This window comes from Crassostrea angulata, chromosome 7 (assembly GCF_025612915.1).
Source record: "Crassostrea angulata isolate pt1a10 chromosome 7, ASM2561291v2, whole genome shotgun sequence".
In the NCBI taxonomy this organism is placed as follows: domain Eukaryota; kingdom Metazoa; phylum Mollusca; class Bivalvia; order Ostreida; family Ostreidae; genus Magallana; species Magallana angulata.
Window position 1 is genome coordinate 1,595,045 of NC_069117.1, and position 18,763 is coordinate 1,613,807.

The 18,763-nt window shown below is 33.3% G+C and overlaps 1 protein-coding gene and 1 pseudogene across 1 annotated transcript; one reads left to right on the plus strand and one right to left on the minus strand.

The window, feature by feature from the left end:
• Positions 1 to 813: 813 nt before the first annotated feature.
• Positions 814 to 9,121, minus strand: LOC128155537 (uncharacterized; annotated as a pseudogene).
• LOC128191672 (uncharacterized) lies at positions 9,007 to 15,043 on the plus strand. Its single transcript, XM_052863859.1, has 4 exons — positions 9,007 to 9,150; positions 9,568 to 9,953; positions 13,523 to 13,667; positions 14,252 to 15,043. Exons 1-4 carry the CDS (start codon positions 9,120 to 9,122, stop codon positions 14,650 to 14,652), a joined length of 963 nt encoding a protein of 320 aa, XP_052719819.1. The 5' UTR covers positions 9,007 to 9,119; the 3' UTR covers positions 14,653 to 15,043.
• Positions 15,044 to 18,763: the final 3,720 nt, after the last annotated feature.

Here is an 18,763-nt window from a genome sequence, read left to right on the forward strand (position 1 = left end):
GTAAAAAGATAATATCTAATGGGTGTCAAATGTGTAGAAGAAGAAACAAGTGACAGTTATTAATTTAATCGGGAATACAAAATTGTTATTCTTGTCAGAGTGTTTTGTAGCATGGTTATTATAAAAACCATGGCTTGTAGTTTTAGGCTAAGTGTTTTAATAGAAAATAGAGAAATTTGACCTACATTGTTCACATCAGCAACAGTTATCAAGGGAATCATTGCATTCCTCTTTAAATTACAAAAGAAGGTGTTACTTTTAATCAAAGAAAAGAAGTACTGACGGGAGTTGATTTCATCGATTATTATTTATTTCAGAATCAACGATAATGTTATTTTGCATGACAAGTGATTTCTTATATGTATTTGATTTACGCACATCTTTCATTGTATGAATACTCGGACTTTTCCGAAAAGAAAGTTCGAGAAAACCCCATATGAATTATGTCGTGTAATATTTAAAGACACTATCAATTCCATCAACGTACGTATTAGTAATCGAAATATTTCTGAAAAATTCTATGGATCCAAGCAATATTGAACGCTAGCTTCGTTCAACCAGACGCTCGGCTGTCTCCGATAATCTCCGACAAGCAAGAGAAATTCTCTGCTTGTCGAAGATTTACGGAAACCATGGATCGTCTGGTTGAACGATACTATAGTAAACACTAGCGTAGAAATACATACTGTTGTGAAGTGATGTTAATAATTGAATTTATTTATTCGTTAGTATTAAACGTGACAAGTGGTGAGGGGTAACTTTAAGTTACTACCCACCTGAGTTGTGTCTTGAATAGCCTAGTCGACCGGGAGAAGTCTGTACTATTCCAGGTTCTGTTCACAACTGGGCGACGATCAATCAGCTGATCTGTCGAACCCGATCTTAATTACATATACTACATTCCTCCCCATTTTAATAAAATCACACAGTATGGCACAAATCTGAATTTGCGACTTAATGCCAAAATCTTAAAAATCAAATGTTGTATATTACACATTTATTTACAACTAAAAATCACCATACAAAAAATCAACACAATCTTCCAAGACATTCCTTAAAGTCCTCTAATATAATGTCATTTCCCTTGTCAGACAAATGAATTATATCTCCCCTAAACAGAGATTTATTTTTCCATTAAATTTTATTGTGCCCTACTACCTTCCCTCCCTTTTCTTCAATGAATGTTCCTACTTCTTTGTTGATATGATTTTTTTTCTTTTCTCCCTCCCAACCATCAATTCTACCCCAAAATCTTCCGGATAAAACTTCAGAAAAAATCAAAATTGTATTTCCAAAGAAATCGACCCATAAACCATGAAAAATGGCCTACTTTCAAATATTGAAAATTTTACCATTATATACTCTCTAGAATATGTGCTTTCTGGAAATATTTTTCTTTTTTTTATATCTCTCATACTTTTCTTGTATAACGTCGTTAAATATGGTGTTATAAATTGTCAAGTCGGCTTATTTGCATAAAAATGATCACGATGCACAGTGCTGTGTACATGCATATGCATTATTCAGCAAATGATTGAAAAATATGTGTGCATGGAAATCAAAGTAAATAACTGTGTTAATAATTTTGTTTATTGCAATATGCTGCGGTAAAATTACAAATAAAAATATGGTTAACATGTAATATCGAGGGTCTTTACAGGGTACATAACCATGGCCGATGCACTAAAAAGCATTTATGATCTCAATTATAACAATTAAAAAATTTGTTTATTCAAATGTATGATTAGAAAGGATTGATTGTATAATCAGTTTTTATATTCAATAAATTATTTAAATTATCCTTCTGGATGCTCTTTATTAATACATATGGACCATATGTGCACAGCAACGAACTGAATAGACACCACTTCCTGTAAAAATATTGTCGACTCAAATTTAGTCGGGAGGTTTTGACAACAACATTTGCAGCGATCATCAGTGTCACAAATCAGTATCTACCGGTATTATATTTGTTTTCTTTACATATAAGTATCCTGTAGAGACCCTCTTTAACGTTCTTGTGTAACTAGTTTTTTTACCCGTAGTGTACCTCTCTGGACACGGTGTCAGCTATAGTACGTATTGGTCAGTTCTTTTCTATTGTTTGATTACTTTATTTAAACTGCCGCATTGCAGACCTGGCAGACAGTGGCCACGTTTTCCCCATGACAGGTATGAGCAGCTAAGGTTTTGAGTAACCCTTTCTCCTATTAGGGGTAAGTTAAACTATTTTATGCTTTTGTAATTTAAATACGGCTCAGTCTTTTTACATTACTGTGGAGTTTATATTAAGTATTTTTTGTTACTTTTAATATACTGGTTTTACGAGGTAGAACTGTTAAACATAGGTGCTTGCTCGCGCGTATTCCTGTGTGGTCACGTGTCGAGTGTGTGTGCTTTATATTGGGATATAAATGCATGATATACTTGTATTTTTGCCGTGTAGTTCGGTGTACTTGTATATTGTCCGTGTAGTACGGAGTATTTGTATATCGTTTTGACGTGGTTTTTCTGTGTTAAGTAGTGTGATACTCTTAACGTTATGCAGTGATCGTATTCGCTGTGGTTTCGTGCTATTGTATGGCGTGCTGTTGTTGCCTTAATGTTATATTTAAGTCCGTGCGACTTAGCCTATGTTTATGTAAGGTATATTAATCATGTAACTCAAAATATGTTTATTTGTTTAATTTAATAAGGTCCCTATCCAGTTTCTGGCAGTCCATCGCCGTGGAAATACCTGTCCGCCACTGTCTCACGCCATGCCATATCTACCCACTACTCTTCTACATGCCTGTGACGAAGACTATGGACATCAGAAAACTTAAATATCTTATTGTTTATTATATGTATATTTGTTTGGTTTTATTTTTATATAAAAATTGTAAATATAAAACAAATTCTGTTGTGTTTGACTGAATAGTCACGACGTCTGTCGTGACAATCAGTATTCTAGCTACAATCCACATGAAAAGTGTAAGTATTTTAACATCAATATTTTCTGAATTTAATTTGTCTATTTCTTATGAAGCTTATAGCTTGTAGGTTATTTTTATGAGCTTACATAAGGAATAAGGAATCATTCTTTGAGTATTATGAGGTGATAATTTTGGTCGGGGGGTGTCCAAATCCAATAAAGCCATCGTACGATTAAATACTTAAATCAAAATAAGCAAAACCCGCTGGCGCCTCATTTTGGCGTCATTTGTATTATGGGTTATATAGTACAAAATCGATACGTAGTGTTATCACAGGCAAAGACACTAGAAAATGTAAATATTGCATGATCAAGTCAGTCGGTGTCGATAAACAAAACAAAACATATGCTGAGTTCTTAATCATTATTATCGCGCTAACACAACTTTGCCAGCATGACATCGCGCTAACACACAACACACTATCGCGCTAACACAAAACACGCCGTCGCGCTAACACAACTTTGCACAACACGCCGTCGCGCTAACACAACTTTGCACAACACGCCATCGCGCTAACATAACTTTGCACAAAACGCCGTCGCGCTAACGCAACTTTGCAAGTTTTACAGTCTAGTAGGAAGTCGTGTCCGGAAATATTAGACTGCGCATGCTGAAATTTGTAGGCCTGCACTAGTTACACACTAGTAACTATATTTTTATTCATATGCATTGATAATAAATAAAAATAATATATATATTTTAAAGTACATTTTATTTATTTTTCATCCATGCTTGCGTGCATGCATACATATTTCAGCATGCGCAGTCTGATATTTCCGGACACGACTTCCTACTAGACTGTGAAACTTGCAAAGTTGCGTTAGCGCGACGTCGTGTTGTGCAAAGTTGTGTTAGCGCGACGGCGTGTTGTGTGTTAGCGCAACGGCGTGTTGTGCAAAGTTGCGTTAGCGTGACGGCGTGTTGTGTGTTAGCGCGACGGCGTGTTGTACAAAGTTGCGTTAGCGTGACGGCGTGTTGTGTGTTAGCGCGACGGCGTGTTGTACAAAGTTGCGTTAGCGCGAGGGCGTGTTGTGTGTTAGCGCGATGTCTGGTTTTTCTGTACGCGATGTCGCGCTAACGCAAATGGCCCTATCCGGACACCATACCTCTGCAAAGAAAATGAAAGTAAACTGTTGGTGGACCGACCGCAGCAAAGCAATATGCCCTCCCTTCTTCGATGGGGGCATACAAATTTCATTTAACAACAAAAGTGAATTGTCAAGAACTGAAGAAAGTCTATCCAAATAGGAACGATGTATATAAGGAGATCCCAGACGGATGGAAGTTGACTTTAAAACACACTGACATCAGTACTCACTCTAAATATAGGTATTTTAAATTATTACACAGGAAACACACAAATCTACTTTTAGGTTAATATCTTTACTAGGAAGCTGTTTTTCTTCAAAACATAACATTGTAACAGAGTTGAAATATATGATAATCGTGCTGTCTACAAAATCACAGATAAATCTCACAATCAGTACAGTACGTTGTGACGGGGTAAACATAATGACCAGGGACCTACAATAGACCCACTGTGTCGTGTGGCTCGCTGCAAGCTGGATGAGGTGAATGATATCAGTCACGTACAGTACAAAAACAGTAAAACTACTATCCCTGAAATAAGAGTCATTGAACACTCCAAAAAAGACCCACTGTTACAAGACTTTAAATTGAAATGTGTGTTTGTGTGTTGCATTTATTCTCTTCTTAATTATGATAGTTTCGAATGTATCAACAGCTAAGGGACTTTTCAATGATATATATTTTCAGAAGATACTATCTAATACAGCTCTCTCTCTCTCTCTCTCTCTCTCTCTCTCTCTCTCTCTCTCATCAGTACAGATTAAAAAATGAAACAAAACATTAGTTTCTGAAAGTCAACATACAATGAAAAAACAGAACTGTACAGGTAAATGTACAACTTAAACTGGACATACTTGCCACACATCTACTCCTCTGGTCCACTTTCATCACTTTCACTGGAGCTGTCAGAGTCATCCACCAGTGAACAAACTTATATCAGTTTTTATTTTCTTGATAAGAGGTGGTGAGCTACAAAAAGAAATATTATTGGATCCCAAGTGAATGACAATGATATCAGGACTAATGTTAGAGAATTAACAGTTTCAACAAGGGAAAACAGTTTTTTTCCTCTAATTCCATGCCAAGTAATATGAGCATTTTTTATACCAAGATCTGAGGAATTTAGCATTGTTGCTCTCTGATGTACCCAATAAATAAATGAAGAACCCACAATAAGTATTTTCTTGTTTTTCTGAAGTTTGTTATTTTTCAATTAAACTATATGAATTTTATTCATTTCCAAAAGAATGCTCAGTATTTTCCAATGGAATATACTTGTGAAATTTTGAGCTGGGTAAGGCATATTTGCTAAAGAGAAATGTTGTTTTGTCTCGTTCAAATAATATAAAATTTGTTCAAGGTCATTCTCTTGCCAGATTGCTCCTTGACAGGACATGAATCGTTCATTAGTGTTGATGAAAGATAGTCAAACTTGGCCAAAAAAAATAGATATCTCTTCAATCCATCTTTGACCATGAATGTTAATATCATATCTGCAATCTGTGGAATGATCAAAATGTTCTTTTTCCAAATGTAATCTTAGAAACCTTTCTTGGCCAAACCCTAGTTCACATTTCCAGCAAGATGTTCTAGGATACATAAACCAAGGAATATGTTCTTGAATGACATGTCATCTTACATGAGTAAACCTTGAATTACATACAGGACACTTTTTTCCCCTTTTTACCTAATGTTGAAACTTTTAAAATGGTCTGGGAAACAATCTTCATCATAATCTGGTTCAAAGTGACTCTCCTCTAAATCAGAAATTTCTAAAAGAATCAAAACTTACATTTACAATACTGAAACTTAATTCTAGTTGATTAATATAAAATTTAAGCGTGCAAAAAGAAAGCATAATGCCTTGTTTTGGGTTTTTAAAAAAAATATGATTTAGATGAAAATATATAATTCATGGAATATGTTACTCACATGCAGAGATATTAATTTAATCCTGTACGAAATCTGCCAAGTATTTTGGTCTCTGTCTTGTTCTTTTTCCTCTTGTTATTTCTTGATTTGTTCTATCTGTATCTGCAGAATTAGAGTCTGAACTAGCATTCGGATGATGCATCAGAATATCCGACACATCATACCTAGCATTAAAAAGGTTAATAATATCAGAAACTTTTTCTTCAGACTCCAAAGCTGCATTTAGAGATCCCTCACTAGTCTTTGATACTTTGTCATTCTCATCAAAAATTTCATTCTGATTCTTTTAACCCAGCCGGGATAATCCAGATCTTGACAAAGTTTGATGCGGTCATGATGTACGACAGTTTCTCTATTTCTTTTATCCATGATCTTAAATAATACAGGTGATTTAACTTCAGTTACAATGTGTGGACCTTTCGAAGATGATCTTAGTTTTGAACTTTGACCCACTTTTGTAGCTGAATCTATTCTAAGAACAACATCTCCAATATTATATGTATTTTGATACAATTATGTGTCATAATAACGTTTTTGTCTGTTTTGAGCTTTGCCAATATTATCTCGTGCAATTTGCTGACATGGTGTTAAGTTTGTTCTTAGGTCCTGCACAAGATCATTTTTAAAGCAATATGAGCTATATTTTTTAGATTTTTTTTTTTTGCTGCAAAAACCTTCAAGTATGATAAGTCTGAATTTAAAGCATCAACTTAAACTTAAATAATGAATAAGATTTGGAAAAAAAAAATCATTAATTTCTGTCAGAAGAAAGATTTCTCCTCTAAGGAATAAAAAGCAGTTCAATTTTTGTATAGGGCGACAATAATTCAACTTTGCTCTAATTAAAGCTTCTTAATGGCTTTTCCCCACAAATATAGCTAAAAGAAATTTAAGAACCATGGTATTTTTGTCATTTTAGTAGAAAATAACTTTTCGTAAAAAAAAATATTTTAACATGAAAATTGCAGCTCATATGCATGGTTGAAAATAATGATTCACATTATTATACCGTATACATTCACATGGAATTGGGTATTACTTTCTTAACTCTACGACATGTTCCTTGCATTGAGCTTCATCGTTCTTGTCTTTTGCAGCAACTGGTCACCATATGTTCCTTTTTGTGGGTTCTGGACTTGCTAATAGTCCGTGGTCACTGTAACAACACACTGACGACGTCATTATTCCAGAACCAACTCAGGCTGCTGGAGAAACTCATCAACCTGTTGGATGTTTCCAAAAGTACGGTTACATGTATTTCGTAATTACGCGTTTCTATTCCTTCCGTTCCATCATTTGGTTTCTTTCTTTAGACTGATTTCACTGACGCCTTTACTATGACGTATCGTCAACGTGGTTACTGTGGTACAACGTTTTATCATTGAGGTGCCTCTTGAGACATGGAATGTTGAGTAATTGTGAATGAAACTCTTTCTAATGCATTACTAAATGATGAGTAAATTATTCCTTTAATCTAAACCATACGATGGATTCGATAGCTTTATGTTTTGTTAGAAACATTCTGCATTTGAGACTTATGGTGATAGAGAAAATATTATTCAGAACCAAAAATGAACTCAATGGTACTTAATGAATTTAATGTTAAATTTATTTTTCAAGAAATATGATCTGACTGAACTATACAACCTTTAAAAAATAACCGTACATAAAACCTTGTAAATCTTAATGTCGTAAATATATGTATATGTTCTCAAGATTCAAAAAAATAAAACTAAAGTAATTGAAATGTAATTAATTACATTTATCAAAGTAATTGAGAGTAATTAATTACATTTTTAAAAATCAATGTAATTGTAATTGCAAGTAATTGATAAAATTGTCAATGTATTTGAAACTAATTAATTACTTTTCAAAGTAATTGACCCCAACTCTGATTGATTGAAAGATGTACTGTGACGCTTATGTCATACATAAAATATTTTAACAGCAATTCAACATACCAAAAGATATCGATTTATAGCTTATATATTTGGAAACTAACAAATTATATAAATTAAACTCCCTGTTAAGGAAACTTTATAACATACATATGATACATAATGACTATATTGCGTGACAATATTCTAATGATTAATAGCATTAATTTATATATGTAAAGTATAAATATTGTTCAGATGCCATTGTTGAGAGAAGCGTACCATTGTAAAAGCAATTTAAACATCTAATCAGTTCTTTGTGTGTAAAGAAGGCAAATAAACCAAACCATTTCAGCTGTTCAGGAGGATTACCAGACAAAGTTCAAAGAATTCCAAAGATATTTCGTATATAGAAATTATATCATACACAACAGTTGAAATGGTAAGCTAATTTTACCAAATTTCTTTTGATGCAGAGTTAAAAACTTCTGTGCAAAAAGTATATTTATCAGTAAAATAAAATGTTCAAAAGATATGGAAGTAATGAGCAATATAGATTAAACCAAAAAAAGGGGGTTTTCCCAAAGTGACTGCTGAACTATGAACAAAACCATTTTGCTGTGTCTATTTACATGTCTATGTTGAATCTTTATTCAAGTATCCATATAAAATAATAATATTATCGAACTTTTTAACCAGAAAATAATGAAATAAGACGACACATTAACAATGCATGCAAGTTATCATAGACGTTATTATAAACATTTGATTAACTGGTGTCATTAAATGAACTATACACTACTAAGTAAGGCATTTTCTAAACAATAAAAGGAATGAAATGCTGGCAAATTAATTGAATATGGTTATATCGTAATTTTAGCCAGTAATAACTATGTGAAAAGAATCGAATCGAATATCAATAAGAAACAGAAAATTTTCCCAAGAGATGTAAATACAAAAAATTCAGCAAGTTGTGCTTTCAGCCAGGCATAAAATTGTTGTTAAATACCTTTGAATACAGAATTGTATGAAGCGTTGATCCAACCTGATAACAAATCAAACATGGTTTGTATGTACGTACTTGAAAATTCTTAGACTTAAGCGTTCTTTCTCCTCCCAGCAGTTCGTCACTTGCTCCCTGGTGTGGCTTCTCGCAGCCTTGTCTGTGGCCCATGGGGACTGTAATAACTCACTGACAACGTCACTGATCAAGAACCAACTCAGTTCTCTAGAGAAAGCCATCAACATGTTGGACAATGTCTCTAAATGTACATGTCGTGAGTCTTAAGCGTTTTGCACTGTTTTTGGACATTTTGAAAGGATATAATAAGATTTCATGACACATTTAATTATAATCCTGGTACTATTAATAACTTTGGAATCTCGCAATGGGTTAACCTGGTAAATGTGTGACTTACGATACTAGTAATGTCGACCAATTTCTAAAATGTTGGACAAAATTCGCCATCAAGAACAACAATTTAAATTAAACATGGTTTTGTTTATATTTCTCTATTTTCATTTCTAGAGATTATATTTACCTATTTATTAAATCTTATCACAGTTTCAGACTCGCTAACTTCTTCAGTGCTTTATACTGACAATTAACAGTTTATTGAATCAAACAATTCAGAAAGAGAAGCGATGAGAAAGTATAGTACATTGTCTCTTAAATGTTCATGGCTTCATTTTAGCCTCCAAAGACCAAGTCGTTTTTCACGCAGAAATGGGTTCCAGTAAAACCTATCATAGGACCTCAGTTTGGGTCTATGATATAGTGGTCACCAATGTAGGAAATGCCTACAATCCAAGCACGGGAAAATTCACTGCACCTACAAATGGTATCTACCAATTCAACTGGTATACTTTGAGTGATCCTAAAGTTACGTCACATCCAGGGTTGTTTGTAAATGGACAAATAAAAGCGCGCCAGGCAGCAAACAACAATGGTGGTACTAGCCAATATATCACAGCTGGTAGCAGCATGGCCCTCCCACTGAAAAAGGGTGATGTAGTTTGCATTATGGATGTGTATGGAGGGACGGCTACATTACGAAGTCAGTGGACGGCGTTTGGTGGCGTGCTGATAAATTGATAAAATGTGCCATCAGAGCTTGTGGGGTCGAAATAAAGCAAAACAAATAGCTAGTGTGTATGTTATCATTGAGAAAACTACACCAGTCTTTATAGTTGCTTGTGGCTGATTATCTTTATAGGTTTAAGTCCGACTGTTTAATAAGTTTGCGGTGTTCATTTGAAAATATTTCTATTATTCTGTGTTTTTCCATCAAATTCTGTGATCCTTAAATGCCTCTAAATGCAACAACATAATCACTGCGTATGAATTTACATGTAATTTACATAAACAGTTCTCAAACAGTGATTTCTATGTTATCGGTTAAAAATATATTTCAAACTTGTTGTCAAAACACAATGTTTTAAAGCTATTTAACAATAAAATTGATTTTATTGTTTAAAGCAAAATTTCTGCTGGAGTTATTGTAACAAAAGTTGCAGAGGAGGTAAATATTCTATTATCAAATAATCATCACTTAAAATTATTTTCAAATTATCAAAAAATTATCACTTCGTATTACTCTTACACTGAGTATTAAGTTGGCATGTGAATAGTTCCGCGATGTTTTCTACTGAGAAGGGACAACGTCTGAGAAGGTTTTGAATCTCGTCAATTTAGTAATTTGCATTGCATTCAAACTGCATGTTACATGTGAACATAATGTTTATATTGCGTGACATCCTTCCTGCTATTATTTACCGCAATCAATATTTGAATAGATATATTTAAGTGAAACAGACAGCCATGATTTAAAGGACAGGTGACACAAAATCATTTTCTTCTAAAAACATTTTCTATGATAAATATAAATCAGTTTATAACAATTTTTCTATTTGACTAGCAGCAGATAAGAACACACAGCTCAATTAAGTGTGCTGAAAATCCCAGCTGCAACAGATCTCCGAGTTTTGCCGATCTTTAATGAGATAAGAAACCCCTGTGCGTTATTCGTCAAAGATGACATAGTCAGCTATCGGCTACATAGTAAACAGAGCAATGGACGAGGATTTATTTACACGTACAGGATAGTGTATTTGTGTTGCAAATGATGCTTTTGAAATAAAGTGAATTTATTAAAAGCATATTTTATTGAAAAGTTTAGTGGATTAACCCTCTCTTGAAAACAAAGTAGGAAGATTATAGAATGTACAAGATTACATGTTGTATTATTGGTTAATGGAGTTTTTGAGAAATTTTGTGTACATAAGATAGTGGTAATAGAAATTGAAAAAAAGTAATTAGATTAGAATGAATCTGAAGATTCTGTGATTGATAATCATTTATAGCAGATTATTAGCCAGACAGGCAACCACTTGTTCAGATTGACAGTATTCAGTTTGAAATAAATTGTTTGAATATGTATATTAATCCAATCATGCAGATCCAAAACATTGATTTGAATAAGTTGATATTAATCTAAATATTTTTTTCTTTAAAAAAACTCAACCGGGAGCACGATGAGTTAGATTTTTATTATACTACAGTCATATAAATCCTTTTTTGTGTACTATTTGTAACAATTGGTGTTGCTGTAAAAAAAAATAATTCATTGTCCATCTGAATCTAATGTCAGTATATAAGATGTCATCAGTGTGCATAACAGCTCCTTTTGGGGCTTTTTGTTTAGGTTTGAACAATACAGAATAAATTATAAATGTACACAAATCAAAAGTACTACCTAAAAATGATCTTCATAAACTATTAAAAGAAAGATCAAATTACATTTGGATAAAATTCAAGGAGTCTTGAGATTAATACGTTTTTAAACCCTGAATACTATGTTAAAAAACGACTGTTTCAGTCTTTACTGCTTATGAAATTTGGTAGTTCTTTTAATTAAATTTCAATAAACAAACATGATCAAATACCATACTAAAAAATGAAATTAAAAAATGTTTCGGTTATTAGTATTGAGATTAAAGTAGACCCCTGATTTTGTGGAACTAAAGAAATTTACAAACACATTTGCTTACAGGTACCAGGATTTCTGGTATTACTTCTTAAATCAAAAAATCCTTTATTAAGTACAATTAACGTAATTAGGGTTTATTTAGGGTTTAAGATCCAGTGAAATTCCTGGTTACGAAAAGACTCTATACATTATCACTTACTATGTGTTGACAAAACAAAATCCTTTCTTTAGAAACAATGATTCCATGTTTTTAATGATTTTTATCTTTTAAAAATCCAACATCCGACATAGTTTTTCCAGCATGAAGTATATAGATCAATGAAAAGTTAACAGTACAGGTCACAATTTTTACTCTTATTCATGATTGCTGAGGAAACAGAAATGGGATTTCTAAGCGTAGAATAACTCTGTTTATGTACTGGGTTCTCTAACTTTTAATAGCAGTGAGCAAAAGTTAATGACTTCAGATTTTAGATAAGAGCAATTTAGAAATCCCTATGGTTGAAAGATACAGCGAATGGGCAGTGTGTCGGCTATTACGTCGCACCGAAGGTTTCCGATCTCAGAGGCTTCAGATATGCATATTGAGGTCACGCGTTTTATCAGCTCAGTAATTCAGCAATAGCTGTGAAACAGATGGGAGTAGTAAGGAAAATTTTGCAGAAATTGTATCTCACTCACAATTCAACTTGTTGGTCAATGTTTTTGTGATTGTGTCACCTGTCCTTTAAGGACACTTGTCAGTCTGTGTAAGGTAGACAGTAGCATTGTGAAGGTGGAAAACGCAACTCAAGAGGATTCCAAAGTTAGAAAATTTTGCAGTTGCAGATATTGACTCTATCAAACACGGAATTCGAAAATGGTAAGCTGGTCAGTTTTGAGAATTTTGTCAGAATAAATCAAATCAATTTTTCCTATGTATAAAAATTACCATCCACTTTTCTGCAGATATGCGTCTGTTAGCCAAAGTTCCAATGCATGTTTTCTTTAGGTCATGGCAAATGGTACATTATTGGATTAGGATATTATAAGATGTAGGGAATTTGCTATACTGAAAGAAAATTTTATTAATGGCAGCAGCCTGAATCTTTTAATGATGAATATTCGAGATAAGAGATAGACATTTAGGGTTAATAGTACGTTAATGCAAAATCAACTGCTTATTTATGTCATTTATATAAAAACAAGATCATTTTTAGAGTAATATGAGCTGTATTTTTTAGAATTTTATTTTGCTGCAAAAACCTGCAAGTATGATAAGTCTAAATTTAAAGCATTAATTTAAATGATAAATAAGATTTGAAAAAAAAATCATTAATTTCTGTCAGAAGAAAGATTTCTCCTCTAAGGAATAAAAAGCAGTTCAATTTTTGTACAGGGCGACAATAATTCAACTTTGCTCCAATTAAAGCTTCTTAATGGCTTTTCCCCACAAATATGGCTAAAAGAAATTTAAGAACCATGGTATTTTTGTCATTTTAGTAGAAAATAACTTTTCGTAAAAAAATATTTTAACATGAAAATTGCAGCTCATATGGTTGAAAATAATGATTCACATTACTAGTATTATACCGTATACATTCACATGGAATTGGGTATTACTTTCTGAACTCTACGACATGTTCCTTGCATTGAGCTTCATGGTTCTTGTCTTTTGCAGCAACTGGTCACCATTTCTTTCTTTTTGTGGGTTCTGGGCTTGTCTATAGTCCGTGGTAACTGTAACAACACACTGACGACGTCATTATTCCAGAACCAACTCAGGCTGCTGGAGAAACTCATCAACCTGTTGGATGTTTCCAAAAGTACGGTTACATGTATTTCGTAATTACGCGTTTCTATTCCTTCCGTTCCATCATTTGGTTTCTTTCTTTAGACTGATTTCACTGACGCCTTTACTATGACGTATCCTCAACGTGGTTACTGTGGTACAAAGCTTTATCATTGAGGTGCCACTTGAGAAATGGTTTGTCGAGTAATCGTGAATGAAAATCTTTCTAATGCATTCCTAAATGATGAGTAAATTATTCCTTTAATCTAAACCATACGATGGATTCGATAGCTTTTAAGATGTTTTGTTTGAAACATTCTGCATTTGAGACTTATGGTGATATTGAGGAGGCCATATACATGTACGTTTGTTTTGAATCAAAGCATTTATTTTTTATTTGAAAAGAATTTGCCCATTTATATATCAACATTTTACTGTTTTTTTTTTATGAATTGCTAAAGCATAGTAAAAATTAATTATCACTCACAATCCATGACGAATTAATAAGGCCGTTGAAAATAATTACAAGTAAGTCAATTCAATGAGAGAGAGAGAGAGAGAGAGAGAGAGTAGTCTACATTACTTTTATATGTCAACTAACTGCTCATTTCATTGTAGCTTCAAAAAGTCCAGTAGTTTTCCACGCAGAACTGGGTTCATATAAAACCTACCATCACGGCTCTATCTGGGTCTATGACAAAGTAGTTACCAATGTAGGAAAGGCCTACAATCCTAGCACAGGGACATTCACCGCACCGACAGACGGGATCTACCAGTTCAATTGGTATACTATGAGTGATCCTAAAACAATGTCGCATGCCGGGTTGTTTGTAAATGGAGCAATAAAAGCTCGTCAGGCAGCAAATAACAATGGTGGCAGTGGTCAGTGGTTAACAGCGGGTAGCAGTATTGCCCTACCCCTGCACAAGGGAGATGTCGTCTACATAAAGGATGTCTATGGATGGAAAGCACAACTACGAAGTCACTGGACAGCGTTTGGTGGCGTACTGATAAAATGACATTTCGTCTGTTCAGGTTTGTAAGGGTGAAATAAAGAAAAACTACTAGACTAAATATTAAGCTTTATCTTTGTACATATTATATCAGAAAGTATTGACAAGGCCGGGGGATGGAAAACAATCAAGTTGGGATAAAAATATAAACCATCACAAATTATGAGATTTTGTTTTACCACGTTTTACCCAAAACTTTTTATTAAGGTCAAGATGTAAATAAAAAGGTGCCAACAGGTTAATGAAATTCAAGATAAAAATTTTCTCAAGGACGCTTCATAACAATTTTATAGCTTTGTTTGATAAGGAGTACCTTGGCTTCAATTTTGGTAAACTCATTGAAACAATCATGTTTTAAACTGTCATTTTCTATGAAATATGAAGGAAAAAAGTAATAAAAATCAGACCCTCTCTCTATATATTTACATTTTCCAGTGCCTTTGCCTGTGATAACACTACGTATCAATTTTGTACTAAAAAACCCATAATACAAGTGACGCCAAATTGAGGCGCCAGCGGGTTTTGCTTGTTTATGTTTAAATATTTAATCGCACAATGGCTAAAAATTATATAAATATGAGTAATAAGGAATCATTCTTTGAATATTATGCGGTGATAATTTCGTTCGGGGCGTGATCAAATCTATCATAAAGCCCTTCGGGCTTTATTGGATTTGATCATGCCCCGATCAAATTATCACATCATAATACTCAAAGAATGATTCCTTATTCCTTACATAATACAGATTTCACACAGAGACTTTCTCTGTTTGTGAATATGATTAAGTTGGGGAATAGCTTGGTAGGATGCCACTCGGCTTTCTACTGGTTGCTAATGGAAAAGAGAAACAATTCCGTAAAATTAAAACAAGTTCTTTATTCTTTAGACGTCGGATGGAAAGTGCATTAAAACAAAAACATATTTCGAAACACCCTGTAGTAAAACACCGCAATGCGAGAAAGCGAGATCGTTTTTACGCTTATAATCTAAGGATCGATAATTCCGCATAAGTATGAAAATGCATAACGCTTATAAAATGCAAGAAAACTAGAAAACAAAATATAAACTGTTGTCATTAAATAATTAAAGAGGAAATAACTTACAAATATTACTTAGCTGACGAATTTCTACCGATTCTTAAATTCACCTTCTCGCACTGAAGAGTTCACTACAGGTTTACAATAATTACGCGGCGAATTCAAACTTTATAAAAACAGCATTTAACAGCATAGAAATTCAATAATAAAAATCACACATTTAGACGAAATGAAGCAAAATTATGTATCATGGCATAATAAACAATGACGCGAAATATCTTTTTATAGAAATGAAAACTAAAATTCTGGAATGACAAATTCATAGTTCCGCCGAATAATAAGAAATATATAGTTAATCAATGTTCTTAAGTATTTTAAACAAAACAAACTAAAATTTATCAAAATTAGCAACAGAAAAAAAAAAAAATAAAATAATATAATGAAAACCTTAAATACTGAAAATAGATAACATTTCATTCAAGCTTACCTAATGGAAAAGAGAAACAATTCCGTAAAATTAAAACAAGTTCTTTATTCTTTAGACGTCGGATGGAAAGTGAATTAAGTAAATTCACCAACCATCCGGCTTAATTTGGAATTGCTCTCATTGACCAATCAGGATACTTGATTTAAATGCTAGCGGGCTAATTTCACAGAATTTCTTCTACGAGCTGACACTGATTACTAAAGGCCAAAAAGGTGATATATTCAATTGGATGAATTTCGATGTACGTATGATAACAAAGAGAAGATTAAGTAAAGCCGAAATGAGTAAATAAGTTTTCTGACGTAATGAAAATAGAATAATCTTCGCGAGTCGCTAAAGTGTCGCTCTGATAACACAAAGAATTTATCTTCAAAGGTTTGCCTGAACGAGGAATTTGTCAGTTTATTTAACAAATTAACTTATTGTCCGACAATCTGTCGTAACTAAATAATTTCCAGAAAAGTGTCAAATTGTTTAGATGCCATGGTTATACAATTAAAAAGTAAAACGCTACCAATAAATTTCCTCGATTAAGAAATAAAGTTTAACTTTTAACAGTGAGAAAAAAAAAACAAAGCATTTAAAATAAGTAAAATTTAAATGATTTTGAAATAAAAATTGTAACTCTAAAATGCTAAAAATAGAAAAATGTATGTTTTAAGAAATTTTGTACAGTGAATGTATAAATTGGTGTATAAATTTCACCAATGAATTTTAAATGTAAAGTTCCTATCGCGAATTTTCCGTGAAGTTGCGGTTAGCCCGGTAGCATGCCAATCGGCTTTCTACTAAAAATACTACCCAACTTTCACGAACGTATCTTGTATTTGATTTGTATTCTAGACTGTAAATTGTAATGTAAAAGTTCTTAACATCCATATGGTGAATTCAGGGGAAAGCTCAATTCGTTACACTCGCTCAAGTTTACGCTGAATAAAAACTCCAAAACGAAACAAAAGTTCAACAAGTTGTATTTAAGTTGAAGAAATAACGGTACATGGTATTCCAATGAAAACCGATTCTCGGAGTTCCGAGAGAACAACTTAAGAACGTGCGGAGATTCCTGCACGGACAGTCCAATATAATTCTGTACACAAAATCGACACTAACGTGCGGAAATCCAGCACAGCTAGCCCGATATCACACACACTCCACTAACGTGCGGGGTTCCAGCACAGTTAGCCCAATATAACACTACGCTAACGTGCGGGGTTCCAGCACAGTTAGCCCAACCGTTCTCTTCCAGATCTAAAACATTCTCTCTAACAATTATTTTTTTTTTTTGACAGGCATTGCTTTTTTTGACAAAGGAATAGTAATGACATGCCAGAAAAGTAAACATTCACACATCTAGCTGTTACGATAATTTCACACTTCTATTGTCCAACAATTATTTAATTTGCCTGGAGATTAACTTAAGAAGATATCAAAGATTAGTGTCAAGAGGATTAACATTTTTGTCAAATGAAAGCATCTCCGTTTGTTTGTTTGGTTATTTCCTTTTTTGTTACAAACTAAATTGCGTAGTTAATTTGAGAGAAAAAATTAAACTTAAGTTCTCATAACAGCTTGTAAATTTTAAATTAATAACCTGTTACATTCAAAGTTTAAAATCGAAGATTTCTAAACTTATCTATAACAATCTCTCTCACAGCCTTAATGAACTCTGTCCCAGAGTTCTACTTTGACACAAAGTTTAAGCTTTAAAAACAATGCAAACATACATAATTGACAGCAATTCACAATATATGTTGATTCAAAGCCATTTAGCGTCTACTATATTGCTCTTTAAGGCAGCACAGTTCGATTGTTTTTGTAACAGGTTCTGTAATAAAAGTAACTGTCCATTCAGGTCTTTAATATTTCTCTCATAAGTTTTTGTGAGTTCTCTTAGTTTGGAATTTTCTTTAATTATTTCGTCCACGGCGTTTTCACGGTTTTTCACTACATCACCAGGACACGGAATGGTGGTGGTGGTCAGTTCCAAATCCGCATGGGAACCTTGCGTAGGGTTTCCTTCCGAATGCGTCGTTTTGATGGTAACGTTAGTAGCGGGCGGAGACACAGAGTTCAGAGATCTCTGGAATTTCTTATCCAAAAACTGCTGCATACGATTCCTGTCCCGTAATTTCTGTTTTTCGGACTTCTTGTGGATGGACGGTCGCACTTGTTGGTTCATCATGACGTTAGAGTTTCTATCACTCGCTCAGTTGAGAGGACGGGGAACAATTCGATTCTCACACCAATATCAAAGATTAGTGTCAAGAGGATTAACATTTTTGTCAAATGAAAGCATCTCCGTTTGTTTGTTTGGTTATTTCCTTTTTTGTTACAAACTAAATTGCGTAGTTAATTTGAGAGAAAAAATTAAACTTAAGTTCTCATAACAGCTTGTAAATTTTAAATTAATAACCTGTTACATTAAAAGTTTAAAATCGAAGATTTCTAAACTTATCTATAACAATCTTTAAATTAAATGTTTCCCAATCATAACTCTAGAAGATATCCACTGCATATTGAGGAAAACAAGATCTCATGTTTTACAATAAAGTCTTTAATAATTGAGGGTTGGGAAATGAATATCTGCTTGTTG